Raw genomic sequence first — 27264 nt, forward strand, 5'->3', positions numbered from 1 at the left:
CCCTCTCGTACCTTTCCAACACGTCGTCAGTCAACAGAAACAACCCGTGTTCCTTTTGAGGAGTTGACTATCAATCGTTACCGGGTAGGATATCCTTCGACGTCTTAGAGGTTCATTTCGCTTTCCCTTTCTAACCTCGTTCCCAACGCTTCCAACAGTCCGTAGTACGTAGACGTAGTACGTTAACGTACCTGTCACGTGAGCCGTACAAACGTAGTCGTTTTTGGAGCCGTACTGTACGGACAGTGAATTGCCGGGTACGTACCGTAGTACGGGACTGAGAGGTCATATTTTGGGAGGTTTTCAACCTGTTTTTAGACCCGATTGGCCATCGCGTCGGGAGTGTTGTTTGAGGTCGCGATTTGGAGTAACAATCGCGTAAAACTCTGCAGTCTGTAGCACCTCATCCTGATCAGTCGGCTGAATGGCGGTGGCTCGAAGTTGGCCGTCACTCCTACCCCACACTTTTCAAATCGCCCTCGATTTCCTCTGTATACCCTCTACGAGCTGCGACTGTGAGAGAGCCTTCTCCGGGGGCCGGCGGACGATTACAATTGACAGGAACTCTCTTGGGGTTGATACGATTGAGGCTCTGCAGCTTCAAAAGAACTGGTTACGTCATAGGGTTGTAGAGAGTGAATTGAGCAAGCTGGGAGACTTCATCCGGGGGCGGAAAAACGGTTGATCCGGGACGTACCTACCGTACTACGTTGATACGGTTGGTGAGAAGTACAGACGTACTAGGATTTTGAACCGTAACTGCTACGCTACGTACCTGCCAATCAATTCACCGTTTATGTACGTACGTACTACCAAATCGAGAAGTTACTGGCAGAAAAAAGCTCAATCGTAACGTACTACGGACTGTTGGAAGCGTTGCTCGTTCCATCTCAATCTACTTTAAGCTCCTCAGACGGTTTGGAGGCTACTCAAGCCATAAGCCACGATGCAAATATCGTTGCAACCGTAATGCGAGTTTCCTTTTGAGTTCAGCGGATCATCTTTGAGGTAGTATGGCTCACTGAACCGTGTTGACGCCGGGACCTGATGCGGTTGGCTCCAATCTCCGTTGGTGGACAACACCCGTCTGTCTGAATCCGACTTACCACCCAACGTCCCAATTGATGAGTATTGTATCTCCCACCTCTCCATTTACAAGCTCACTCGCCGCAATGGCATCATCTTCGACAACGCCGTTTTTGACATGGAGTCTGGCGAAGTCTACAACGAGGTTGGTCTAGCTGTCGTCCGTCTGTCAAGTTAAGGTGGTCTCGTGGTTGCTCGCCTTGTCGGCCAAGATGAGCTTCCAGGCTTCCATCCATCTAGTGACCTGAACCCTGGTATTGCAGCCAAAGTACAGTTAGGCATCTACCGGCAGGCTCTTGCTCGACCAATACTTCCCGGCCAACTTTCCATTCGGATTCCAGCAAATGGCATCCTTCACGACCACGGAAGTCTGTATAACGGTGTCTCAAGAGAACGCCGTGCTCGCAACATCCTAGCATGAGGCAGCAACCCATTCGTCGGCCTTCATCCTCCTCCGCAAGAACAAGAGCTGCACCTACGCCACCAAAATAGAGTGAATACCCTTCCGCGATACGAAGAGCTACCGCAATATGAACAGTTGCCGAACATCAAACCTGAAGGAGAAAACTCTGAGAACCACGAGGATCTAAATATTTCCACAACCGCAATCACAGTGGTAGAGTGAATAGTATGTAAATCGTATTCAGAAAGGTAGTCGCAGATGCAATACCAGAAGTAATGGGGCTTCATTTCTAATGTCGATTTTAGGTCAACGAAATGATGTATCTATGATTATTTCCTTCATGTATCTCACCGAGCGGCAATTGGATTCAAATATGCCAACTCTTCAAGGCATTGCGCTCTAGAAACTGACTTGCAGAGGGCATGTTTAGTTTGTTTTTATTATTTTCATTTGATCTATCCCTCGCACCCATGCCCAACGGCTCACCAAGCGTATTTGGTTCTGAAATAGCGATTACAGTGTCTCAATATGCACACAAGCACTTCCTTTTCCTGTTTAGGGTACTGAGCTGCTCCTGATCCAGCGTGAACTGTGGCTTTGCTAAGACGAGCGGATACTGAGTGGAGACCGAGCAGCTCACCAGAACTCCAGCATTGGGGAGGATTGCGACTAGTGAAGGCCCATTCCCGAGCCCAAAGACCTTCCACATTTCAGTTTCCCAGCTCCAAGTCTCAGGTAAACTTGCTCTCCCATGTATTATGAGCCATTCTGCAAACAGTCACGTTCCTGAGGCGGGGTCTTAAGACAGCATGTTCTTAAGAATCCATGGCCTTACGATAGACATGGTCTTCAGGTAGCAACGGTCTTAAAGCCGTGGTATCTTAAGATGCAGGCATTCTCTAGATAGTCATACTTTTAAGATAGCCCCGTTTTAAGGCAATTATATTCTTAAGATGGACATGCTCTTTTCATCAACATTGGAACCTGTCTCTCTGCTCGTCTATCGTCATATTAATTCAGGGACAGAGCAGCCACTACTGATAGTAGACATCGCACCTCTTGGCCAGGAGAAAGCGTTGTGGCCGTAAGCCCTCTCTCTTATATTTTAAAACCTAGCTACATGTACCCTACGTATTACTCATTCAGAGTTTTGCCTCCTGCCATTTCGCAGTCTTGTTGGGTTGCTTAGGCTTAGGTGAAGAGTTGCCAGCCTGGTTCTCCTTCGCTTTGAGCCTAGCTTCGCTGTATAGGAGGCGCTTATACAGCCAATGCATGTACAGGTTGATGTTCTTCCACGTTGCATATATACTAACTCGATTAGAATTAGATTTTCGGATGGCGATCTCTCTGGAGAAGGAGCCGAAAGTCTGCGGGACCAAGGAGTCCATCTCGAACTCTCAGATAACGATATATTTCTTGGCGTTACGGAGTCAGATTAGAGCCGTCTTCCCACGTACACTTGTAGTACGGGCCAGTCATTAAGGAGGGGGAAATGATGATGACTGACTTATGGTGGTGGACTTCTGATCTTCGTATAATTTTGACCCGGTAGATGGGTGTATCAAGGGTCAAAGCTGAATTATGTCTACAAGAGTGGCGTAAGCTCGGATTGTGCCTTTACAACATTAGGGGCCAGATAGGAATGCTGGGGGTGGTACGCGGAGTGAGGATCAACATAAGGCCCAAGGGCGCTAGCAAGTAGGAGAGTTTACGTATTTCATAAAATGAACTTGTAAGCTTGCTTGGTAGTTCAGCGGAACTGTGTTGTTGTATTGTTGGTGTATTCATGATGGAGCGTCTAGGGCAACCATAGTACAATAGAGTGGTACAGGCACTAGTAGACAGTAGCTTGGCTTGGTTACTGCACTTTATATCATATAAGCCGCCGCTGTTAAGCAATCAAGATTCAGTAATGCTTGACAATACGCCTTTTGTGCAGTCTTTCTTATATTCCTTTCTGTGATTGTTTCAGAGCACACCAAGCTCGGAGTATGTAGTAGAAAAAAGTAATGAAGCTAAATAACATCGTAGTACTTTATCTTTAGCTTATCTTTAAAGTATTAATCATAGTAAGGTTAATAAACTATATCAGCGTTTATCAAAATCTCCATACCTAGTTACCAGACTCTAAACATACGGATACCACTACGTGTAGCTCAATGTTCGGCTTTTTGCATCTATTGTGGCGCCAGGAATTGAACCCTAGAAGACGAAAATTCTGCAAGACTGAGACTGGAGGAAATTGTTGTTTAACTTGTCAATTTCCCCTTTGCGGTTAAAGGACAAGACACCAGTGACATCTTAAGGCGAAGGTAGAATGCACAGTACTACTACACCTCATCACCAGAGACCTCCACTGTGGCGGACTTATCGTCCTGTCTGGTATCTTGGGGACGGCCGGCGTACCTGGCCTTGTCATCTCCGTAGTGTCAAGGGGACAGAGCATTTCCGTAGCACTCCTCATCTAGCTCTCTATCATAGCCGTTGGTCGTCCTACCTAGCCCCGAAGCATGTTTAATGTGACTTTCTAATTCATAGGGGACTTAATGTATGTACATTAGCCCGCATAACGTCCATAGAGGTGGCGATGATCTCGCGCATGATCCATGCCGCCAAATAGATCCCGTTGCCATTCATGTCCAGTCTCCCAGCAATTCTTTTCAAGAATCGACTTGGAATTTGGTAGTTGATCGTTCACAATTGCCTAAGTACCTATTAAGGAACATAGAAGACAGTACATAGTAGGTGCGTAAGGGTGAGTAAGAGCAAGCAAACCTAAGGAGACATAAGCTGAAGCTAAGTTGGGCCTCGATCGCACTCAGCCACAGCATCGCAGGGTCACGTAAGTAGAGAGTCGGGAGGCGCTCAGATTAGGATGTTAGAACATCGATTTCAGCATACAAAGGGTATACTTAATAACTCTGTCCATCACGGGCATGCAATAACATGAATACCGAAATGTTGGAGCATTACGTATAGTCGACAAAAGTCGAATTTGACAGTCAGAATGTCAGCGTTTTAGCTAGAATCCTATGCTGTATACTTGTTATCGCCTTTATATTTAATGCAGAGCTCAGCTGGGTGTCTAAAGTATGTTGGATGGGGCATTTCTGTCATATATCCTTATACTCTTGCCAGACATTTAACGTGCTTCTCTGCTTATTTACTAGCCTCATAGTTAGTTGAATAAGCCTCCCAATTTAACAGGAATGAGATGTGAATTTGATGCTGAGTTCTCCAATTTCAGATGAGAAGTAAATGAAGAACTAGCCTATAGAGATAGACATTATCCTGTAAGAGATAAACCACTGCGTGATGCGGAAAAGAGAGTACTACCTGATAATACTTAAGAATATGTTTCTTGAGTATGTTTTCAGCGTACTACATGCTATTCACCCCCATTCAGGTTTCGTATGTGAATTCCTTAAGTCTAAAGAAAAATCAAAGGGTTTTGAGTCTCTAAGTCCTCTAGAACATGGACCCTCGTCTTTCGCCTGCCTCCTTGTTATCGCGGTGCGTCCCCCTGTTGTTATAAGCAATGTTCTGATTAAAATCGCGTGGTGGTCTTTCCTCATAAGTACCTAGAATCTCAGCGCGCTGTTGTTTCTGTTTTGTTTTCTCTATTGCGTTACTACTTGTATCGACTACATTCTGAATTCTATTGTCCATCCCTTTTACAATTTACTTCGTCTAAACAATTCAAAGACGTATATAGTTCACTATTGTATTAGTCCAGGTAGAAGTGCAAATCATGAGGCTAAATATTTGAGATATTCGTGTGTCACAATCTTTTTTGCAAAATTTCCTCTAGGACGTAAGACCTTCTGCTTTCCGCCTCTATTGTTGCGTCCTCTAGTGGCCCCTACGGTCTCATCGTAGCAAACATAGGCAACATTTAGAAACCAAAGATTGAACTCCTTAAGCAGCCACCTCAAATGGGTAATTCGCTCTACCTTTGGCTCCTTATTAAGGAATAGTTTCTTTGTACACGCTGTCGCAGTATTCCTGCATAATAGTTAGAGCAGAATTCCTACATAGGACGAACCCTGCATTGTATAGGAAGTCGTGTGCTGCCTCTGTGACTCTAGGCTCTCCGCTTTCTATTATCTCGGTGCGTATTCGTCTTAATAGGTCGTAGGACATCAGCCAACATTGGATGCCTCTATTTGGTGGTGGCCAGCAGGTCGTCGATGGACTCGGTGAGAGCCTTTCATTTAGCCACAATAAAAGCAATCTCTTAACATAGTAGCTTATTCATGTTTCTAGATATAATAATAACTCCCTTTTTTTAGTTGGACAATGTTTTTATAGCCGTCTAATCGTCCTGCAGCGTTAGATGTTAACGTGCTGACGAGCAGATTATCCTTCCTTTCCAGGAAGAAAGTGGCTAGTCCCGATTAGGAAGGATAACAGGCTTTGCTTAGAAGGTCTTAGCAGCGCCAATCATATTTGGAGGGAAAAACCACGCAGCAGAAGTGATTTTAACACCCCCAACCGCGTTGTCTTCAATCACAATAGGGAAAAAAGAAGGCCAGATCAAGCATGTAGCAGTGCAGAATAATTACTTGAAGCTTAAAAACGTAGAACAACAAAGCGTTTTAGTTATTTGATTTTCCACCAATCAGATCAATAACCGGCTTATATCCAGACCAATAGGAGAGAGGGCTTGGCGGTAGAGATAGTGTATTATTTGATGATGGCTTGAGACGATGATGGGTCCGTGCGCGACCAAATTCACGTGACAGGCAGAATTATTGATGTTGCTGGCGTCCAAGATCCGAATTGTTCAGTCGTAAAATGCGGATACAAGCCGGGTCAGATCATGTGATTTCAGCCAATGGCGAATCAGTCATTCAATTCAAGCAAGTGTCCAGTCGATGTGCCGAGCGCCTAAAATGGTAAAGCGTATGCCAAGACATGCAGGTGGCTCCACTTCATTGCGATCACCCCCGGAGCTCGACGTGTATTTGATAGCATCAACTACCATCTAAGGAACCTTATGACTACGAGCCGAAGCTGATCATGGGATCTAAGACACCCAAAAATCATCATCGAGGTCCAAGTGGTATGGATAAAAGGTATTTGTTTTGCATTCTGGGCTCTGCTGACACCTTGAGAAGAGGCATCCGCAAGAGCTGCAATTGCTGCCGTCAATCCTCCCAAGCTAGCCTCAGCAAATGGACTCCTTCATGATGCACTCGAGGGGGAAGACGAAGACGGGGGAGGCGACGACGACGACAAGATTGGAGCTGACCTGAAGTCCATTGGTCAGCCCGACAATAGTAAGCCAACTTGACGCTACTACACAATTAAAGCTAACCTCAGAAGGCAAGAAGAAAAAACGAAAGAGTAACAAGAAGAAGAAAAAGAGGGCCCTAGGTGGACAGCAGACCACTCCTCCGAGGGTTGCACTCGCCAACCTCTTTCACAATCAGCGATATCCGGAGGGCGAGATTGTCGAGTATGGCCCCGACACTAGCAGTCTTTTGCGCACCACGGCTGAAGAATTTCGTCATTTATTCATTGTGAACAACATGGATGATGAGTTCCTAAACGACTATCGCAAAGCTGCTGAAGTCCATCGCCAGGTCCGCCAGCATGTGCAGACGATCGCAAAGCCCGGCATTTCCATGAGCCAGCTTGCCCAAGAGATTGAGGATGGGGTTCGAGCACTGACCAACCACCAAGGTCTTGAGACCGGAGACGCTCTCAAAGCCGGCATGGCATTTCCGACTGGGCTCTGCTTGAACAACATAGCTGCTCATTGGACTCCTAATCCTGGGGCCAAGGAGACTATCCTCCAGTACGACGATATCCTCAAAGTGGATTTCGGAGTTCATGTCAGCGGCAGAATTGTCGATAGCGCCTTTACCGTTGCTTTCAATCCAGTGTACGATAATCTGCTCGCAGCTGTCAAGGCAGCCACCAATACTGGACTCAAGGTAAGTCGATATACCCTGCATGGCGTCTACAAAACTAAATAAATTCCCAGGAAGCTGGCATCGATTCCCGGATTGATCACATCAGTGAGGCAATCCAAGAAGTAATGGAGAGCTACGAAGTCGAACTCAACCGAAAGATTGTTCCCGTCAAAGCGGTTCGGAACATCACCGGCCATAACATCCTGCGCTACAAGATTCATGGCGACAAACAAGTACCCTTTGTTAAGACGCAAACTACTCAACGCATGGAAGAAGGCGATGTGTTCGCTATCGAAACCTTCGGTAGCACTGGCAAAGCTTATCTTAGAGATGACATAGGAGTTTACGGCTACGGGCGCAATGAACATGCCAGCGCTGCTAGTCTTCATCATGCCTCCGCGAAATCGCTGCTGAAGACAATCGATGAGAACTTTGGAACTCTGGTCTTCTCCAGGCGTTACCTTGAGCGCATTGGAGTGAAGCATTACCACCTCGGCATGAGATCACTCGTCTCGAATGGCATTGTTGAGTCCTATGCACCACTGGTCGATGTTCCTGGCTCTTATGTCGCACAGTTTGAGCATGTGAGTATATTCCACGAGTTGAAGACTGCAGAATATGCTGACGCAATCTTCTAAATAGACCGTTCTGCTTCGGCCCAATTGCAAGGAGGTAATCTCACGAGGAGATGACTACTAAGAGATGTGGGAAATTAGGGGCCAAATTGATTCTGGGAAGACTGGCTGTATTTGATTCTGTGTTCCTGGCTTCAACAGTCATGGAAAACACCTTAGTCAAGCGTTTCAACAACGCCTTGCTCATATCATATTCGCACCGATGACACTCATTAAACCGCAAAACATTAAGAATCGAACACGACCGTGTTTCATTATCCCGAGATACTGCGATGTGAAACTCTGCGCTTTCGTTCTATCGCTGATATTTATTACCAGTGTGCCTTTATGATGCGATTTCTATTTGGAAGCTGACTATCAATTAGGCGCAGATATATCCGGATACATCCTTCTGAACAACTAGTCAATCTAGCGGCAACTGGCCTACTTTGTCGGTTGATGGAATGAGGGAGGTGTTCTGTCTGGGTGTTAGGGAGATCACTTACTAATTTTAGAAAGACCACAGCATTTACAGCATTTGCAGTTTTGATCGTCGTCAATATACAATCTATCTGTCTAACTGTAAAGCCAACCTAACATATCTATTCGTTCTTTTACTCTATGGGTGATCAATCGTAGGTATTTCCCCTCAATGCCTGTACACGTGCAGCGTTACTATTTCTATGAACTATGGCGCTCCCGCGTCCTTTTTCATCATTTCTAACAATATCGCTGCACTGTACATCCACTCCCATCCTTCTTATTTACTCCGTCCCCGGACAATGCAACTCGGCGATTTTTATTGATTTATACAGGAGGGCTTATTCACTCTCTAGATTTGTTCTTCTCTTCGCCCTCGCGAAGCTATCTCGCTAAGTCTTAACCCTACTTAAATAGCAACCAACAAACTTCCCCTACAATGCCCTACATTCCTATCCCAGGTGAATTCCGTCTTCAGGGCTCTGCCGCATGCGTGCTCTCATGGAAGGGCCACCGAAACCAACGACAACCACCCTCCGACGAAGGGTCTCTCCAGGTGGGCAATTGGAGCAATTGTGACGTTCATTTCCGCTTGCATACTCACGAACTTCTTAGTATGTGTCTTAACGAATCCTAGAAACCTCCCATGTTGCTGGATCCGACAAAACCGCGCCGCTCGGAGTGCCCCAAAAGAGTACCAAGTCGAAAACGAAATGCATTATTCTACTAAAGCATTGCCAAGCCAAGGGAAACCCTGACGATTCTGGAAAGGCGCCAAATATAAGTATGCCGGGACCACCACCTTCTAATTCTCTAGCAGTTTAACCTGCTAAGGTTTTATCTAATAGAATGTGAGAGGTATCGAGAAGGAAGCACGAGGTACAGAGAAGAAATGCAGGATAGTGGGTGTAACAAGAGTAAACCTTAGGGTCAGAGGCAGAGGCACGGAGGCCGAGGAGCCTATATACCCCGTGCCAAGCCCAGGGTACTCAGGGGTTAGATAGCTGGAACATAACCGTGACATTTAAGCTCTTTTAGGTTAAGATTCAGCTTTTTTAAATGCCCTCTAAGTTACACGTAACTAGTTTAATTGTATAATAATTTACTATGCTAATTAGTTAAAAAGTGAAGGAAAAATTATATTGTTATAACTATTCAAAGTCTACAGTACACAGTAGAGTTATAGTTGTAGGCTACTTAAAAAACCTTATAATATATCTTCCGCAGTTTCTGCAGAGTTTTTGCAGAGTGTTCATTATCTATAAGGTCCCTGGTACTACGGCAAATGGCCAGCACTAGTTGTAAGGCCTTTGATGAAGCTCTGAACTGCCGCGTCTTTCACGTCTTGATCGGCGTCGTCGTCCCTATTGAAGTTTTCAGGCTTGTAACATGTCTTTGATATTCTTGCGAGCACTTTGGGTCGTGTATAATGATTGAAACTGTGAAGCTAGGAGGAGCACTCGAGTCATGAGGAACTGGATTGATTGCTAGAAGAGTATACCTAGGGGTAGGTCTTGGCAACATGAGTCCATTGTGTGAGCAGACGACTATCGTGTGAGCCATGCGTGAGAGCCATGCGTGGCTACTGCAAACGCAAGATTATATGCACAACGTTGTTGAAATGGAGTAGCTTTAGATATATAATTGTATTCTGCATACACAAGACTTCCGCAAGTAAATACAGACCGTTCCCACACCTGCGTGAGGATATATGTAAATAATAATAGGAACCCTGATCCTACCGGGTATCAAAGAATCTGATATCGATATTCCCTCACATGTCGTCCCAAGACAAGCAGGCACAAAGTCAGGGGTGTACTGTGCATATAGTGGAGACACTATATTAGTGTCTCTTTAGAGCCTCAAGATAGTTGTGTGTTTTCAAGGGTCTTCTTTACACTCTTTGTAAAGGAGTTGCTTTTAGCTCCAGACGCGCCTTCTCTTTGCATGGCGTTTAGCCTGCTTAGAGAGTTCCACGCTCTAGCGGGGTGCTTCTGGTATCATTCCAATTGTTCCTCATGTTCAAGATCATCGCCGTGGGAATCTAGGCCCTGAAAGTGCAATGGCTTTCTGCGGTTGCTGCCGTGGTAGCGTCAAGAGTGGCGTATCTGGTAGTACTTGTCGACTCTTTCTGTCCTCAGGGCTCTTGGGAATGATCCGCAGCAGCAAAAACCGGGATCAACACGCTTTTTCTTCTTTCCTTGGTGTTCGTGGTATTTGGTTGTTGGCATCGATGGCATTGTATGTATGCTCAGATCCCGGAGCTCGTCAACTACAAAATGCCTCAAGCGAGGGATGTTACCGAGATGGTCCAATCTCTTCATACCGATATCTAAATCCTTAAGCGTTCTGTTAATATTCAGCATATTGACACAAGAAGAGTTTTTCGAAGCTATTTTCATGTCCGCTACGGTTGAAGTGGGACAAATACTCTTCCCTTTCAAATTAGTTCCAGTTTCTAGGTAGGGCAGCTCTTCAGGATCCCTTTCATCTCGCTTCTACATCGGTTTCGTTGCCGTTGTTTGATTCTTTGTCGTTCTTAATTCGGAGATGGTACCCTCGGGGCGCTTGATGCTGTGCTTATCTTGGGAGCATTGGAATATCATATTCGCGATTACTAGATTCAGTGATTGACCAAGAACCTTTAACTTTGCAAGAGGGCATGATTTGATGATCTAGTTCAGTGTTATATCTCCATTCTTATCTCGCCCAACCGTTGCCTCCAACCATCCAAGAGTATCGGCATAGTAGGCTAAGGACGACTGCGATCTTTTTCTGGATATATGAGGCTGTCAAGCTTACTGGATCAAAGAAGGGGGTTGTTTAGAAATCTGTCTGTCGGATGTCCGTTTACACAATCAACTGACACACTCTCATGCTTACGATTCAGATCCAGTGTAGAGAAGTTAGAACCTTTTAGTGACGGCTTCAGGGCACTAGTATATCCAAGCAGCGGCAGGGGAGAGACGTCTTCATCCCTTTGGAGAGTTTGCAACTTGAGGTGGAATCGACTGGAACCTTTCGCTGGGGACGGCTCCTTAAATTATATTTGCTTTTTAGGGTTGGGCTGGTCTCTTTCTAGGCCGAGGGTGGACACGGAAGGCGTTGGCGTAAATGGGGAAGGCTTCGAGTTGATTGGTGTAGACTTACTTAGCAATGTGATTCCCTAGCTAAACGATTCCTCTACGTTTACCCAGAATTCAAAGTCGTTCTTGGTCTTCTTACCGCCTAGAGGACATTTCTTTAAGCTATACAACATGCTTAGAACCGGCATATACCATCATGACTGGGTTCCGCTTACGAAGAAGTAGGCGCATTTTATCCTTCCACCATAGTTGAAGTGCTCGTTAGTCGGAGCAGGAGCGCGCTTAATAGTGAATCTAAGTTCGCGGTAACGTGTTTGACTGCAGTCAACATTGCCTTGCATGTTCCGTATGTGCTTGTACTTAGATAGATCAGGCGTGTTGATCACGTTGAGGCTGAGAACACTGATAGCTGTAGAACTGTCGGGACCTAGACTTCCGTCCCTAACTACGCTCGTTAGCATTCAAATTCGTGGATGATTAAGCAGAAGGATAATACGAACTTGTGACCTTCCCCTGCACCAGAATCTCCTTACAGATGTGTCCTGGGATCATACTGCACGTAGCCTAACTAATTCTTTTCTATCCCTTTGGTTGCTCAGGACTTGCGCTCCGCATTGGGGTTTCTGATTTGTAGGCACGTTCCAGCTCCCAGTAATGTTTGTATGAGGCTGTCTCCAATGTCAATTTGCTCCCACTAGCAGATAAAAAATCCACTTTGAGAGCGTGTTCTTGTCCTAGCCCTTCGCTGGTAACTTGAGAAAGTAGTCGCTGGAAAGTGGGAGCAACCCATCCGGGTTATGAAATATCAACAGGGCGATTGACCGCCCTGTCGACTGTATTTTTGGGGGAGCTTACTCAGCCCATAAGGGGGGATAACAAGGTAAAGGGCTCTGCCCTCCATGATATAGAAGGGGGATGTTGGCGAAGGTTGAGGGACTGAAAGAATGGTATGAGGTGATGTAGCAAGAACAGAGAAATGACAATCCGAAAAGTGTCGACAACGCTAATGCCGGAACAAAGCGCTCGGGCCGTGGTTTCCCAAACAAACCAGATAGAGGGTATGCCGCAGGGGATATCTAAAGTTCAAGTAAAGCTCGTCAGGGAGCATCAAAAGCCTAGCGCCATTCCCCGCATTCCTATCATATCACATAACCAAGTCTCCTCGTCTTCAATCCTTAGACTCCATTCTTCCCCCGCCGCCCCATCATATCCTCCGGATTATCCTGCAGCATAATCCATTCCACGCTATCTGCACTAATCGCGTCCATGTCATCTCTCGCGCGTTGAATCGTAACATGCGCATGTGACGTTGGATGCTCTCTCGTATAACTCTTCGCATCACCATACTCTACGCTATATCCCTCTTCTTTAGTAATACCTCCGTTAAGGGAATGGAAAGGAAAAGATTGTCCAGCCATATGCGATGCTTTCTTTCGGGAGGAACGGTGGTTCGAGCCGTGGGATGTGGCGAAGATCTGGGGAAGCATTTTCGACATGAGGGGTTTGCAGGCTGGGAGGCAACCGCAGACGATACCGATGCTGGTCTCGATGGCTATAATGGCGTAGAGTGTGGACCCGTTCCCTGTGAAATATGTTGGATCGAACACCTTTCGTTGAAGTCTATGATAAAGATTGAGACGTACAGAGAGTATCATATGAGGCGAGGTAGACAGAGGTATACCAAATTCGGCAAACGCCTGCTATGCAAATACTACGAGTTGTCAGTATGTGTGTAACAACAACGGGGTGCTTTAGTGCACATACATGATTCCTAGAGAAAACATCGCAATGAGCGTGACTTTCTGTCGCGTCGATATTTGGATCTTGGCGAGATCTTTCGCGGGCCAAAGAAAGATCTGTTCTTGGAATCAGACTTGGAAGCTTACGGTTAGTCATAGAGGGTTGGCATCATACCAGAAAATCGCTTAAGATGTTTAAGCCTCCCGTGATATAGTATAGCAGTGCCACATTCATGCATTTTCGGTCCGGGTATTGGGCGATTAACCAGTAACTTTGGACTGGCCTAGGGTGGTGTTAGAAACGTCATTGGATTGGATATGAGGGCGCTCACCTGCACTGGAAGAGGGCGAGGAAGAAAGATACAGCTGCCCAAACTGCTGTGAAACACAATAAGATATGGCAGAACCACCTAGTCGTGTTGGAGGGGAATATGCCTATACTCCGAAATAAGCAAGATTGTGCCTAAGTATTCGTACAGGAAATATGCGCACGTAAATAAGTCAGAAGGATAGACACCTTGGTAAAGCCAGTGATGGGGACAAAGAGGAGCTGAGTAGCCATAGCCATCTAGTGATCACTTTAGTGTAAGCAGCCGAACCGCAGAAGACAATGGTTCCTACCTGAGCTGTCTTCACAGGATTGGCCGCAATTTCAGGGCGCAGATCCCCTGAGGTTATTAGCGAGGGCAAATTAGGGCAGAGCAGTATTGGTGTAGCTTACACGCGTGATAACCCGTCTGATACGCGGGGAGAGTTGATACACATGTCATTATACTGGTCCCAACGGATATTATAGTTGCTGCCAACATAAACCAGTCATCCTATCCACAAGTGAATGGATAACTACCAAAACCATAGGGCGAAAACTCACCACTCCCAAAGCTTGAATAATGACCGTTCTGCTGTAGAATCGCACGAACGTGAACATTATCACAAGAATGCACAGTGGTATCTCAACGCTTAACACTAAAGGTCGACGGGTTTCCGGATTCACGTAGTTCGGTGCAGGCCATCCTGCAATGTCTGCAGGGGTTGGTACCATCGTCGACATGATGGACGTGAATTAAATATACGGTCTAAAGAACAGATGAAGAAGTACAAGGAGCAGACGATACTACAGGTGGCGTGTACAAAGAGTAAAATCACTAGCACTGTAAAGATGCAGGGTCGGGCGGCTCTTATTCACAAAAACAAGAAAAGCACAGGTTTGACCAAGGAAATAATGTGGAGTTTGACTACGCGCATCTAAGTCATGCGTGAATTGCTTCCACGACGATGCTACGAGTCCAATAGGTCGCATCATAAGTGTTGCAAGGTTGAGTGAACGGCCAACTTCCCCTCCTTTGACCCTTTCTCGTGGGTTCAGTGATTTATGGGGAAGAGTAGCATGGTTGACCCATCAACATGGAAACGGTTAGGACGGTGCATGGTCTCAAAGGTGTGTCCGATACTGTCTGACCTGAACGCGTAAAGGCATCAATAAACGCCAGGAGAGTGAGGAGACGTGCCGACCATGAGCCCCAGGCGATTAGTATGAATAGGGGATTTGCCAATAATGCGCGATGGGTAAGATACGAGTGCCGCGGGTGGAAGACACGATGCATGTTACATGTAAACGACGCTCTTTCCTTACTTGGTGCAGCGAAGCGTTGTAATTTAGGGTTGACTCTGCTATTCTGTTGGGTCATGAAGTCCTGACTGGTATTGATGGTGGTATCGTGGCCCAGCGAGGTGTCTCGAATGAGCCAAGGAAGACCTAGCATGAAAACCGTCCTCAAATTGGGTTAGACTGACACCCGATCTCACGACATGTATGTTTCAAGCGTGTTTCCTAAAAATCTCCGTCGTGGATAGGACGACGCAGGGACTAAATCAAAGTTTTAACAGAGGGCTGGCAGGCCGGAGTAAAACAATGAATATCCAAGGATGTTCTGCTCTGCAGTCGCAGACGTAACGAAGTCTCGGCCTTGCCATCGCTCTAAGAGTTAATATCCGCAGAGAGGGCTCCCTGCCTTATACAAGAAAGGAGTGTATCTGCGTCAATCACATCGCGCCAGCCTGCCTCAAGAAAAGCGGCGTGGTGGACTGATGGCCCGAGTTGTGAAGTCAAGCATTGGTCGCATCCGGAAATAGCCCTTGAGGAGCCAAAAGGTAAGTGAGCCGTTGATGCCCTCCATCCTGCTGGTGGGGAATTTAGAGCCGAACCAAAGCTTCGAAGACTGACGAGGAGGGTTGTTAAGGGGGTATCGTGGTTGGAGATTGCCATGTCACCAAACTCGACCCCTAAGCGGGTGGCTGGTGGGCACGCCACATGACGCAAACCCAGCCCCATCTGCCAACCACCACTGCCGCCAGCCAAGTCTTCACGATCACCATTGCCATCCATCTCTGTTCTACCATTTTCATCAATCCCCTATGATCTCCTTCATCGCCTCGTATGGGGCACTGGCAGGATAGGCAGATTTACTTCCGTGACTTCGCATACAACGCACGGCGTCTTCGAATGGCGAACGGCAACATAGGTGATGTGCCGGCGTCGACCTTTGCCGAGTACGTACAAGCTTCTTCAGAGCTTCCTGACGGCCTGATGGTGGGGGCGCATCCGGTTCTGCGTCAGAAAGCGAATCAATGTCTAAAGCAGAATTGACTGGGCCGCCCGAAGGTGCTCCCCAATTCACCATCGAGGCTGTTTCGGAATATCCCGGCCTCCGTCCAGCCCTAGCGCATCGTCTCTATTCTCATCGTCTCCATGTCAGGGCCAAAGCTAAGCTCCAGCGCGATAGGCTCCTCTCAGGCCCTCTTGTAGACATCTATGTCGGCAAGTCCAGGCGGCACTGGGCCCTCCATCTCAACCTGCTCTGTCATCACTCAGAGTACCTCGAGTCTGAACTGCAGTCAGATGGGGAAAAGAAGCAAGATAAGCTCGAGCTGATGGATTACGATCCGGCTGGCTTCGAGCTCCTTGTGAAATGGATGTACCAGGGCAAGCTCGATGATGTCTCCGATATGGTGGACCCGAACCAAAAGTACGAGTATGCCGTCAGGTGTCACAAGCTGTACCTGCTTTGCGATCGATTCGACATGCCGCAGCTCAAGAATGTTGCCATGGATCAGTATCGCAAGGGTCTCAACGAAGCCCAACTTGTCCCCGACGCTGAAGAAATTGATGACATTTACCGTAAGAGCCCCGTCGGGTCTCCGTTTCGACGGTTAATGACCAAGATTGCTGCTCGACAGATCATGGATCCTGAGAGCGAAAGGGACGTTGAGACTTATCGCGAGTGCTTTGTGGACAACTCAGACTTTGCTGTGGACCTCGTAAATGCGGTCAAGCTCGGCACTGGCGGTATGCTGTTCGAAGATCCTACCTATGGGAATGGATGCGAGTACCACGACCATGAAGCAGGGCCAAATTGTCACATTAAAGGCAAGGGCAGAGTCAAGCAAGGTAACTAAAGGCCCAGCCTTGCACACATTGCACAGCCTGCACATACCTTTCTTCGCTCAAGCCATCACATTCTATCTGTGATGAAGAAGGGCACAACCACACCGCTACCCATCATCATTACCATCATCATCGGTTCGTGTCCAGAGACGAATGATAACACCAATTAACTCTTAGCTCTCAAGGCATCAGCCCTCCGCCCCTCCCCCAAATCCGTCAAATCCGATCCTACCGCGGATCACGGCCCTCCCCTCCTCCATCGCCTCCCTCCTCCAACCACTCCAACTCCTCAACCTCCTCCCCAGAATCATCCCCAGTCTCATCCCAGGCAAGCTCGCCGACAAGACGGAATAAGCGCAGGCCCTCTCCGCCGTCGCCTCACCAGTCCGGCTTCTTCAACCATCGAGATGTCGAAAGAAACCGCAACAGCGTCTCCCCCCAGCCCGAAGGAACAGAGAGACAAGTTCAGGTGGGTGGCGCCGCTGCCGCCGGAGACACACCAGGAAAACCCGGCGGCGGAAGAGGAATCTCCAGCCCCTCAGACAGCCCCAGACGAGCACCACCAAAGCTCAGACGGAGGGTCTCACCCACCCCTGGATAGCTCGGCGAGCGATTCCAGTAACAAGTCGAGCGACGCGAAACAGATTCTGGGGGACACATCCCCACGTCGAGGACTATGGGAATGGGCAAGAGCAGGAACAGGAAGGCTGGGATTGAGCAGAATTCCGCATCCTGAATGGAGAGGTCCCCTGACTTCAAAGGCTGCAACCACAGCAGTAAACGGGGCATTGGACGGAGGAAGGAAAATCGAAGAAACCCAAGACGACTTCAGCGTTCCGTCAGCAACGTCTACGGAACCCGGAAATGAAACCCGAAAAGAAGGAGAAGAAGCAGCCGCTGCCAGAGTTAAAGGCCTGGGTACCGTTAACAGCACCGTCGACCCTATGTTTTCTCAAACGAAGAGGTCGTCGGATGATTTGGTTGCGGACGCGAGCGCAACACCCTCACCAAACATGGTGCGACCAGACCGCTCGCCAAAGAGCGACGAGCAGGAGCAGAGTCTACCATTGACCCCGTCCCCTCCTGAACGAAAGAGGGTGTCGACTGACGAGTCCGAATCGACAGGGCTGTCGTCCAAAAAGGAGGTGGATGAAGCCTCTAATACGACGCCCAGTCCCCATCGTATACCGATGTACAAAATCGCGCTCGCCAGCAACATCCTTTCTCCTAGCAGGAAAACGACTGTTTCATGATAGCCCTTCCTTTGGTCGAAGTCTTGTACACATATGAGTTTCTCTTTCAGCAGCCATTCGCAGTGGACACGCCGGTATCCTCTTTGTTAGAATATACACACATGGTGCAGGAGCGCCGTTTCGAGGCCGTTTTGCACAGGTACTTCAGAGCCGATGGACGGCGTTTTTGGACTAAAAGTGAATTGGACTGCTGTATAGTAGCAATCGCCAGAGCAGCTTGGCGATCGCCTGCCTCATCACGCACATAATAGTGAAATAAAATAGTAATTGGAAAAGATATTCTGGATCGTGACAGTGGGAGCCAACATTGGACGAGGTCTCTGCCAAGCCCGAACCGTGTGTCAGGGCCGTTACCTCCGACAAGCAGGTCTCTGTGTCTCTTAGTGAGTGCTGTTGCCAGCCAACCCCTCCCCCAAAACTCTTTCACCATGGAGTCGATGGAAACCAAGCTGCTGAATAAATACAACATCTCCACGCTGTACCCCTCACAATGGCCGGAAGAGAAAGACCGAGATTCGGACGAGGAAGACGAGCCCCTGCCGCGAACCACAACCGCGCAGCCAATCCGCCGCTCAAAGTCACGATACTCCGTGCTCGAGAGTAGCGGAAGCTATCAGAGGAGGCTGCCGGGTGCAGAGAGGTCTCGAGATGGCGTTGAAAATTTGGTGCAGAAGGACGAGGGGGATGCGTTGGGGATGTATCCGAGCGTGGTGCAGGTGTTGCGGCAGAGGGGGTTGCCGGTTGAGGATGATGTTAAACTGCGTGTGCACACCTACCCTAATGATATACACTCCTGAGTACGCTGCTGATAGTTGTTGGCATAGGGAACCGCTTCTTGCTGAGTTCGACAACCTTCTCCCCCTCCCTCTTCCTTTCTCAGGTCCACAGCTCCGCATCCACCGACTCGCTCCTCGCCGGCCTCGACTTCCTGTCCCGCTCCATCGAGAAGAAATCCGCGTCCCTGAAGATCCTCGTCGAGTCTAATTTCGAGCGCTTTGTCGGTGCAAAGGCGACCATCGACCGCGTGTACAATGAAATGCGCGATGTGGGCAAGGAGCCCGAGTCGCCGCCAGGAGCGCGACGCCCGGGCCATTCTCGCGGTGCCAGTCGATCCAGCTTCTCGGCGCGGAACCCGAGTGGGGTGTTGAGTCCGGGGCAGCAGTTGAAGCCCGTGCCGAATGAAAAGAAGAAGAATGCGCTGGTCAAGGAGAGCGAGTACGGCGTGCAGGGCATCAAGGTGCCGCTTACCGAGGTCGCTGTCAAGGCTGAGGAAGTATGGGGCCCTGCGCTGGGTGGCCGAGAGAAGGAAGCGACTTTGAAAGCGATACTCGCTTCTGTGGAGAAGAGCCGCGGTCTGTTCGAAGTTGGTTCTGCTATCCAAGACGCCATACGGCGCAAGGATCACGAAACCATCGTTGAGGAATATTCACGGGCGCGGAAGTACGCCGAAGACGCTCGATATATAGTCGAGCAAGCTAGCTACAGGCAGGCCCCCCTCTCAGACGCTGACATTCACCAGGTCATCGTCACGGCACGCATGTGGGCGGATGTAGAATCGCAGATTGAGTCTTTCAAGCGTGATGCCTGGAGGCGACTCGCTGGCATGCATTTCGCGAAGCAGCAGCCCAATGAGGAAATTAAGTCAGAGCAGCATATGGAGCTCATATCTCTCATGCTAGAACTAGGCGTCGAAGACAATCCCATCTGGATTTGGTTGCTCTCTCGCTACGATTATCTCAAGTCCCGCCTGACGGGAACTTGCGAGCGCTCCAGGGTCGAAATCGAAATTCTCCGGCGCCATCTTGCGAATGCAGAGAAGCCGAGTCTACGCATGTTGTCGACTCACCTCCGGTCCGTCGCGGCTGGCGGGCCTCGTGGAGGCGAGCTAGGGAAGCTGGACTCAGTGAAGATCATCGAATTCTGGGAACATGTACATGCGTCCATGACCGCGCTTCTCTCCACGAACGGTGGGCTCCTGGGCGAAATAATAGAGTACTGGGACATTGCACAATCCTTCATCAGCGGCCGCGCCCAGAAGTCTCTCCCAATGGGCTACAACAACCAATCCTCCGTTCACCACCAACTTTCGCCCAACCACATCACTGAGCTCGAAAAAGGTGCCACGGAACTTGCAAACATCATCCGCGAACATCTCTTCGGTTTCTTCTCTGACCCTCCTATTGAAGACATCTCACTCCTCTTTTCACCCCTCCCCACCACACCCACTCCAACAACGCCCAGGACCCCTCTCAGTGCAGCGCTCAGTCCAACAGCTGGGTCTCGATTCCGCTTCGACCCCAACAACATCCCACCACCTTCGCCAAGCCGTGGTGAAACTTGGGAGAAATACGCTTTCTGGCCTCCGCATTCCAACGCCCTGTCTGGATCCCACTACCTCTCCAAATCCATCATTTTAATCGGCAACGCTGCCAATGAAATGGCCTCTCTTCGTCTTCCAGAGATGGGATCACTCTCAAGACTAGACGAAGCACTCCGCATGCTGGTCGGCGCCGTGCGTGAGCGCTGCGTACAAGCTGTGTGCGCAGCCTGGAACGCCGATGCCGAGAACCTTAAAGTGCTAGAGGATTGGACGCGTGACCCCGAACGAAAAGACATCACCAACATGCCCGCACGGTTCCTCAGCGTGCAGAGTTTCCTGCTGGCAAATTTGCAGAAGATAATGTATGTTACTGGAAGTGAGGGCGGGAGCAAGACGGCGGTTGATGTTGTGGTTCCTCCGAGTAATAAGTTGTTGCAGATGGCAAGAGCGCAATTTGTGACAAGCTTATATAGGACATTTAGCGGGATGGTGGAGTGTGCGGAGAAGGGGAGGAGAGCGCTGGGTCGGGAGTGGGAGATCAAGGGAGATGATTTGACGGTCGAGGGAGACGGCGAAGACAATGGGGGGTGGGGGAAAGTCGATGCCGGGAAACAGGTTTGTCTAACATTCGCTGCCTTCTTGCGAAACCGCCAAGCTAACAAGCACTCAGTCAACCCGCCTCCTCCTTACTCTATCCAACATGTCCGAGTTCAACACCTCCACGGCTCCGCACCTCCTCACCCAATTCGAAACTCTCTTCTCCGTCCAACTAACCGACGAAACCACCCGTATCCGCGACGTCCTCCAACAACTTGACTCTCAGCTCTTCAAATCCTACACCAAACCTCACATCCAACGCATCACCTCTACCATCCAATCCGGCATCTTCTCGCCCTCCTGGGCCCCCTCCCCTCCCCGCGGAAAAAGCGTCGCAGACCGCGACCCTTCGCCCTATGTCTTCACCATCCTCCTCTCCCTCGTCATCGTGCACACCGAAGTCAGCACCACCTCGCCTTCTCTAACCCCACGCATCCTCCGCTCGCTGTTCGAATCCACAACAGACGCCCTTATCACCACGTTCTCTAAACTACAGTCGTGCTCGCTAGCAGCGCTCATGCAGGCCACGCTTGATGTCGAGTTCATGGCGCAGACACTGAGTAGTTATACGACGGAGAAGGCTAGTCAGACGCAGACGGATATTTATCAGGTATTGGATCAGAAGACGGATAATGCGGCGAGGGTGCGGTTGCAGGATGAGTTGGGGGCGTTAAGGGGGGTGTTAAAGAGGTTAAGGGAGGGGACTAGGGCGGAGTTTGCGTGTTTCAGGAGGGCCAAGAGGGGGACTGTGGGAGGTGCGGAGGGGGTGGGATATGTACGGTAGGGAGATGATGAGCTTTGGAGAATGAGGTGGGGTGAGGAGAGGGGAAGGAAAAGTCTCGTTGGGGCCGATTGTATGTATAGAACGGTGGGGGTTTCGAAGAGCAGCTTTTAGAACCAACTATCTAGCATTATTCTCCTCAATTTGCGTACTCAGTTCTTTGTCCAAATCCCAACGTCTGCAGAACTACCAATCCAACCGAAAAAATACCAACCAGGATACTATCCAAACAAAGCCAATCCAAGCAGTGAAAATATACACTCCCACCATCGCCCATACTCCAGCTTCAACCACTAATATAGAAACACAGATACGGAGCTGCGCGCCAAGAATATTATTCATAGAAAACACCAAATTCAATGTGTGTCCATATCCAACTCACTCCCATCCACCCATCCATCCCCACGTACACCTAGGGTCAGTGTGTAGGACACTCACGCTCATCCCGCTCTCTTCCAGCCATTCGGATAATCCAACTCTATCCGCCGCGTTCCATCCCTTTCCAATTGACTCGTGGGAGGACGGCTTGCGTCGTCGGCGGAGTGTAGAGTTGCGGGTGGGACGGGAGGGAAATGGGAAAATGCTACTTGTGCTTGGGACGAGGTGCGGAGAAACTGGGGCTGGGTTGGGAGTTGTAAGCGGGGGGCTATGGGTATGTGGTGGGTGTGGCGGGTGGAGGAAGGAAAAGGGAGCGCGGGATGTGAGAAGTGGCGTGCGTGGTTCTGCTGGTGGTGGTGGTGGTGGTTGTGGGTACAGTTCTGGGGATGATGGTGATGTTGGTGGTGAGGTCGGACTTGACTCTGAATATGCTTGTATCTGCCACCGTGCCGGTGGATTTTAGGAGTTGGATGTTGTCCAGTAGCTCGACCTCCTGGCGTATGGGTGTAGTTTGGCACATAGCGTTGCTGCTGTTGTGGACTATGCTGTTGTTGGTTCTCAGACTCAGACACCTTCATTTGATTCCTCAACCTCGCCTGCTGCACTTGCGAGAAGAATTCCTGGGGTGTACGTGGGTACGACGCTCCTCTCCCTCTTCCTCCTCTTCCCCTTTCTCCTCTGACCCCTTGCCCACTCTTACCCTCTTGACTCCCTTGGTCTCCCTTAACCCCTCGTCTTTGCAAACTATGTATCTCAGCTTCCTTCTCTCGCAGCCCTAGCCTTGAACCTGAGCCCGACCCGGACTTCCTATGCACCACTGTAGTTGTAGCTGTAGCTATGGCCGCGACAGGCGAAGGTGGAAACGAAGATACAAGAGCATGGTGTCCTGGATGCATGTACACTAGATTAGGGAAGTTTAATCTCGGTGTGCGAGGTTGAGGTTGAGCTTCAGAGCGCAACCGTGGGTATAGCTGGTTGGTCGGGAAATATGGGATGTTTGAGCTCAGGGGATAGGAATCCTGCTGTAGTAGTTTTGTTTTCGGTCGCTGGATTGCATCTCCTTCTCCAGTGCTAGCGTTAAAAGTGTTGATGTTGTTGGGAGTTGGAGCTCGAGGTTGCTGATGTTGATGTTTCGGGTGTGGGGGCGGAATAGGAGTTACTCTGCGTTGAGGGAGATAGTTGCGTGTTTGCCAGAGTTGAGCGGATGTAGGGAATTTAAGTATTGGGCCCAATGAAGAGGGGGAAGTGTTTCGTGTAAGAGATGGTGGTAGAGGCGGTTGTACCCTGTTTTGATTTTGCACCGTAATTTCTGCTGGCATATGTAGACTCTGAGATACCGCGGTTGAGACATGTTGCGGTGCTACTAAAGGATTGCTAGTTTCGGTACCTGACTCCATCGGTAGATGAGGGTAGCCATATTGCTCCGTTGCAGTCGTGCCTCCTTGAGCCAGCCCAGCTCGCGACACGGGCATATAATCCTTGTGAAAAGACAACCCATGACACTGAGTATGTGGATCTGTAGGCTGTTGTGAATGACCACACTTCTGCGTCTCTATAGCTAGTTCCAAGATATTGCTTGCTTGGCGAGCTGGAGCGGCCGGTATCTTCATTGAAGACATGGGATCTTCTAGTTGCAGATGCGCCATCTGTTCTGAATGTCCTTGGGAATATGCTCCTGCGCTGGCTCCTACCATTGGCTGATTGGCCGAGGCCAGGGTAGAAAGGTTCAGCAATGAAAATGCAGAAGGTCGATCGTATGGTTGCGAAGGCGGTTGTGCAACTCTCTGCTGAAGTGAGTCCATTGGATCAAATGAATTGAGGCCTTCTCGGGGGATAGGAGCAGGGGATTCCCGTGCCGGGCGCTTTAAGGGATGAGGACCAGCAGTTATATTAACTGCTTCTTTTGGGCATTCCTTCGGAGCGTCTACTGTTCCAGTTGTATCCGGGTCTTGCGATGCTTGGTTCTCTTTCCAACCTACAGCACGTCTTTGCCTCTTCGCCTCCGTCACCTGGATCTTGATTCGGCCTGGTTGGATCAGCACTGGCATGTTCTCGTCACCCTCGGCAGCTCTCAGCGTCCCAGTCACTGTCCCGAAAACCGTGCCTGCAGTCGATACCATCATTGCTGCAGCCAGTAACTGAGCCTGCAGCTCGACATTTTCACGTTTCCTAGCGTTTCCTAATTCTCCCATCACCTCTCTATCCTCTTTCAAATCCACCCTGTCCCTCCAAAACTGCCACTCCCCTAACAAGCTACCTGGTAGGCCCTCCTTCCTCAAATACCTAAATGCCTTCTTCACTTCTCCAGGCGGCGGCGTGTCCGGGTTAATCGGATCGTCTGGTGCCAGTCTCTTTAATTCCTGGAGATGCGGCGGAACATTATCGTTATCCCAGATCTTAGAGTTCTCGTAGAGGATTGTATCAAGGTCATCGAAGGAGAGATTGAGAAGGCGAACGACGGGGTCATAGTTGTTACTATAATTTTTGGAGAGCTTAGCTTCCGTGTGAATGGATTCAATGACGGTTTGGCGGAGGGAGGGATAGAGGCCTTTGAACGAGATCTGGGAGTGGAATTAATCGCGTCGAACTAATTGGAGAAGGGTTATAAGTGTGAGAAGATTTATTCTCAGAAGGTCCATGAATAGCGGGTTTCGCCTGAGAATAAAACTTTGCTTACCTGGCCCTCATCCTTACATGAACTAAGCTCCCTCTGCATCTCAATATACCAGTTTCTCTCCTGCTCGGCCATCTCTTGCGGAAACTTCTTCCCGTGATACAAATTCTGAAGCCTCTTCAGGCTCGCTCTCTTTTTCGCAGCATCTCCGCTGAACCGCTCATGTATAATCTCAGCAATGCCATGGCGATCCACAAATTCAACCTTGCTCGCACTTTCTGGTGCCCCATCTAGGGTCGGAAAAGACGCAGGTTTCTTCGCGGGAGCCTTGGAAAGCGTAGCTCTCTTCCTGGCCCGCTTCACCGGCGTTTGAACAGAAGTTGTGCTAGCAGTAGAGGTTGCGCGCCGACGTTTCGTTCTAGCTGCTCGCTCCGCCCGCGGCGAATGCGTGTCGCAGGCGTGTCGTTTAGTCATATTGACCTTGCGCGGTTGGGGATGGGTGCAATTCGCTAGAATAAGAGCGAGGTGGGAGAGGGATATCTTTAGGGGACAAAGGTGGTGTGAGTCGCTCTAAGGGTGAATGCTACGGTTCTGTGACACTTTTGCACGCACACACTTGGGTTTCATTAGAACACTCGGTATCCGTCTCCGCGCTTGTTCACCCCTTCCTCAGTGTTCGATGGCGGTGATGGTGAAAAATCAGAAGCACAGTATGTTCCGTCGCCTTGGTAGGCTCGTGGGGGCACGTAGTTTGTCGGGGTGACGTAGACACATAGCAAACGGCAGTGGAAGAGTGATACTCCATAGCTCTCGAATGTTCAGCCACGAAGGCAGTGGAGAAAGTTGAGTACAAGCTCGGGGCTCGCCGATGCTTTTGATTTGAGCAGAATGTGACTCTCAGTCACATTGCTCACGAAGATTCTTGTGTGTGAGGGTAGAAGACTCATTCGAAGACACTGGTACTACACCGCCATGGTAAGGCGACAGAAACGAGCCATGTATGATCCATAGATCCGAGATACCAAAACAGAACTTCGCGATAGGGTAAGGTGAAGAACAATGCGTGGAAACGATCATTCGACGATAATTACGAGAGACTAAACTAGAAGAAAATGCAACATGCCGGTAAGAGAGCGGCGCGTTCAAAATTTCCGGTGGACTATTCCATAAGCGCTACTTTAACTCAGTAAACTCGCTGCACAGCGAATGCTGCGCGTGTCTATTTTACAGCCACTTGGAAATTCAAAAAGCCACGCTCTTCTACACCCTAACGCCGCTACTGTTGAGAAGCCGTAATTCGTGCTGGGTATCATGATTGCAGAAAATGTATGCTGCGAAATGCCTTTTCCATAGTCACGCTTGCTCTGAAGTCTAATATGCAAGTCATGAATCTTGAAATGGACTATTGGCTCGGTCAGTGAAGCGAAGGTCATCCGAAGGATCCACGCTGTCGCCCATGTCTATGTCTTCATCATCAATAGTATCTTCAATGGTTCTCTTGAGCTTGGCCGGAGGGATTTGGAGGCCGTCTTTAGAGCCATTAGTAACAGGAGTAGGTTGGAGGAACTCAGCGCGTGAGCTGGCGACGTGTCGTCTTGCTTTGAGGATGTCCCAATATGAGCGGAGGATGTTTTTGATAGTGTCGTCGAAATTTACGCAGAACCTCTGGGATTGGCAGACTTGCATGGCCTTGATATGGTCAAAATCATCAAGCACCTCCATCATATATGCGGCGACGACCGCGGCTGACTTCTCATTGCCGGATTCGCAGAAAACGAGCACTTTCCCAATCTGTGGGTCACTCGATCCAGAAGATTCCTGGCGGACTTTGGCAATGTGTTGGTTGATCAGCTTTGTAGTGTGGGGGAATTGCGGAATGAGGGCATAGTAGGTGGAAGCTTCGATGGTCGCTACTTCCTGGCACACCTCGCTACCTGCCCGTAGTGCCCCGGTCAGGCTATTAACCTGCGATCTTATAGCCAGAATCATAGTGATGCCCTCGCGCATTAGGTAGCCCTTATCCTTAGCCGCAGTCATCGGACCAAGATACAGCCAGGGCAAGACCAGCTGGGCATGTCGCCGACGGTCGTAGGACCAGTCCAGCAAGGTGTTCCTCTGAACAATGTTCTCCATATTCAGCTCCTTGAGGAAGCTCGTGTCAATGCCGCAGTCGTGCAAGGTCGTGCCTCCCACATTGAGTTCAGGTGCTTCGGTTGAGAGGGAAGGTGGGGGCACGACGATACGAGGGGGCGTGGGTAGTCGATAAGAGTATTCCTGGTGTCGTCTGTGCGACGAGTATGAGAAGTCAGACATGGCCGAGTCTTCGTGGGTCGCAGCCATGTTGGGCGTGGATGTGGGTTGATGCTCGCAGTCAAGGGAGTGAGTGCTGGTTGAGGTGGGCTGGGTTGCGGGGAGGCGCCAAAATCGACCTCTTATCGCACACTTGTGGGAAAGTCCATGTAGGCCGTGAGTGAAGGTGTCGCACCGGCCTGTGGCTGGCGGTAAATCGTGGTGAATCGTGGTGAATTCCTCAGCACTCGGCGTAAA

General features: G+C 49.3%; 10 protein-coding genes across 10 annotated transcripts; 4 read left to right on the forward strand and 6 right to left on the reverse strand.

The window, feature by feature from the left end:
• Window positions 1-303: 303 nt before the first annotated feature.
• BDR25DRAFT_353126 (uncharacterized protein) lies at window positions 304-2540 on the reverse strand (the record flags this gene model as incomplete). Its single annotated transcript, XM_033695115.1, has 16 exons — window positions 304-434; window positions 466-528; window positions 566-657; window positions 702-767; window positions 811-857; window positions 916-1021; window positions 1045-1159; window positions 1190-1303; window positions 1331-1528; window positions 1566-1812; window positions 1841-1869; window positions 1901-2011; window positions 2054-2257; window positions 2325-2369; window positions 2449-2473; window positions 2514-2540. 16 exons carry the CDS (start codon window positions 2538-2540, stop codon window positions 304-306), a joined length of 1620 nt encoding a protein of 539 aa, XP_033549644.1.
• Window positions 2541-2631: 91 nt separating this feature from the next.
• On the reverse strand, window positions 2632-3277 carry BDR25DRAFT_353127 (uncharacterized protein; the record flags this gene model as incomplete). Its single annotated transcript, XM_033695116.1, has 4 exons — window positions 2632-2726; window positions 2786-2856; window positions 2916-3063; window positions 3148-3277. 4 exons carry the CDS (start codon window positions 3275-3277, stop codon window positions 2632-2634), a joined length of 444 nt encoding a protein of 147 aa, XP_033549645.1.
• A 3234-nt stretch (window positions 3278-6511) lies between these two features.
• BDR25DRAFT_219601 (methionine aminopeptidase 2-like protein) lies at window positions 6512-8109 on the forward strand (the record flags this gene model as incomplete). The annotated part of the gene is made up of 5 exons (XM_033684976.1): window positions 6512-6551; window positions 6607-6771; window positions 6815-7431; window positions 7482-7994; window positions 8053-8109. 5 exons carry the CDS (start codon window positions 6512-6514, stop codon window positions 8107-8109), a joined length of 1392 nt encoding a protein of 463 aa, XP_033549646.1.
• A 13-nt stretch (window positions 8110-8122) lies between these two features.
• Window positions 8123-10080, reverse strand: BDR25DRAFT_353129 (uncharacterized protein; the record flags this gene model as incomplete). Its single annotated transcript, XM_033695117.1, has 11 exons — window positions 8123-8173; window positions 8200-8332; window positions 8361-8506; window positions 8714-8756; window positions 8854-8888; window positions 8926-9000; window positions 9046-9156; window positions 9203-9306; window positions 9381-9508; window positions 9782-9951; window positions 10027-10080. 11 exons carry the CDS (start codon window positions 10078-10080, stop codon window positions 8123-8125), a joined length of 1050 nt encoding a protein of 349 aa, XP_033549647.1.
• Window positions 10081-10107: 27 nt separating this feature from the next.
• Window positions 10108-11331, forward strand: BDR25DRAFT_353130 (uncharacterized protein; the record flags this gene model as incomplete). Its single annotated transcript, XM_033695118.1, has 10 exons — window positions 10108-10130; window positions 10169-10205; window positions 10259-10333; window positions 10489-10524; window positions 10553-10624; window positions 10668-10922; window positions 10954-11057; window positions 11097-11130; window positions 11184-11240; window positions 11293-11331. The coding sequence occupies 10 exons, from the start codon at window positions 10108-10110 to the stop codon at window positions 11329-11331; spliced, it is 732 nt and encodes a 243-aa protein (XP_033549648.1).
• A 1695-nt stretch (window positions 11332-13026) lies between these two features.
• On the reverse strand, window positions 13027-14380 carry BDR25DRAFT_200116 (uncharacterized protein; the record flags this gene model as incomplete). The annotated part of the gene is made up of 9 exons (XM_033684378.1): window positions 13027-13172; window positions 13234-13301; window positions 13355-13446; window positions 13505-13613; window positions 13662-13764; window positions 13822-13897; window positions 13951-13997; window positions 14051-14150; window positions 14201-14380. Coding segments are annotated over 9 exons (921 nt in total), but the record flags the coding sequence as incomplete, so codon positions are not given.
• A 1577-nt stretch (window positions 14381-15957) lies between these two features.
• On the forward strand, window positions 15958-18027 carry BDR25DRAFT_312707 (uncharacterized protein; the record flags this gene model as incomplete). The annotated part of the gene is made up of 2 exons (XM_033691319.1): window positions 15958-16777; window positions 16952-18027. 2 exons carry the CDS (start codon window positions 15958-15960, stop codon window positions 18025-18027), a joined length of 1896 nt encoding a protein of 631 aa, XP_033549650.1.
• Window positions 18028-18425: 398 nt separating this feature from the next.
• On the forward strand, window positions 18426-21728 carry BDR25DRAFT_283350 (uncharacterized protein; the record flags this gene model as incomplete). Its single annotated transcript, XM_033688039.1, has 3 exons — window positions 18426-18789; window positions 18852-20962; window positions 21018-21728. Exons 1-3 carry the CDS (start codon window positions 18456-18458, stop codon window positions 21726-21728), a joined length of 3156 nt encoding a protein of 1051 aa, XP_033549651.1. The 5' UTR covers window positions 18426-18455.
• A 270-nt stretch (window positions 21729-21998) lies between these two features.
• On the reverse strand, window positions 21999-25191 carry BDR25DRAFT_366021 (uncharacterized protein; the record flags this gene model as incomplete). Its single annotated transcript, XM_033696935.1, has 2 exons — window positions 21999-24664; window positions 24781-25191. 2 exons carry the CDS (start codon window positions 25189-25191, stop codon window positions 22166-22168), a joined length of 2910 nt encoding a protein of 969 aa, XP_033549652.1. The 3' UTR covers window positions 21999-22165.
• A 756-nt stretch (window positions 25192-25947) lies between these two features.
• BDR25DRAFT_11567 (phosphatases II) lies at window positions 25948-27179 on the reverse strand. The gene has a single exon (XM_033683636.1). It carries the CDS (start codon window positions 27055-27057, stop codon window positions 26101-26103), a length of 957 nt encoding a protein of 318 aa, XP_033549653.1. The 5' UTR covers window positions 27058-27179; the 3' UTR covers window positions 25948-26100.
• Between the last annotated feature and the right edge of the window lie 85 nt (window positions 27180-27264).

Source organism: Lindgomyces ingoldianus, assembly GCF_010093535.1.
Source record: "Lindgomyces ingoldianus strain ATCC 200398 unplaced genomic scaffold BDR25scaffold_10, whole genome shotgun sequence".
In the NCBI taxonomy this organism is placed as follows: domain Eukaryota; kingdom Fungi; phylum Ascomycota; class Dothideomycetes; order Pleosporales; family Lindgomycetaceae; genus Lindgomyces; species Lindgomyces ingoldianus.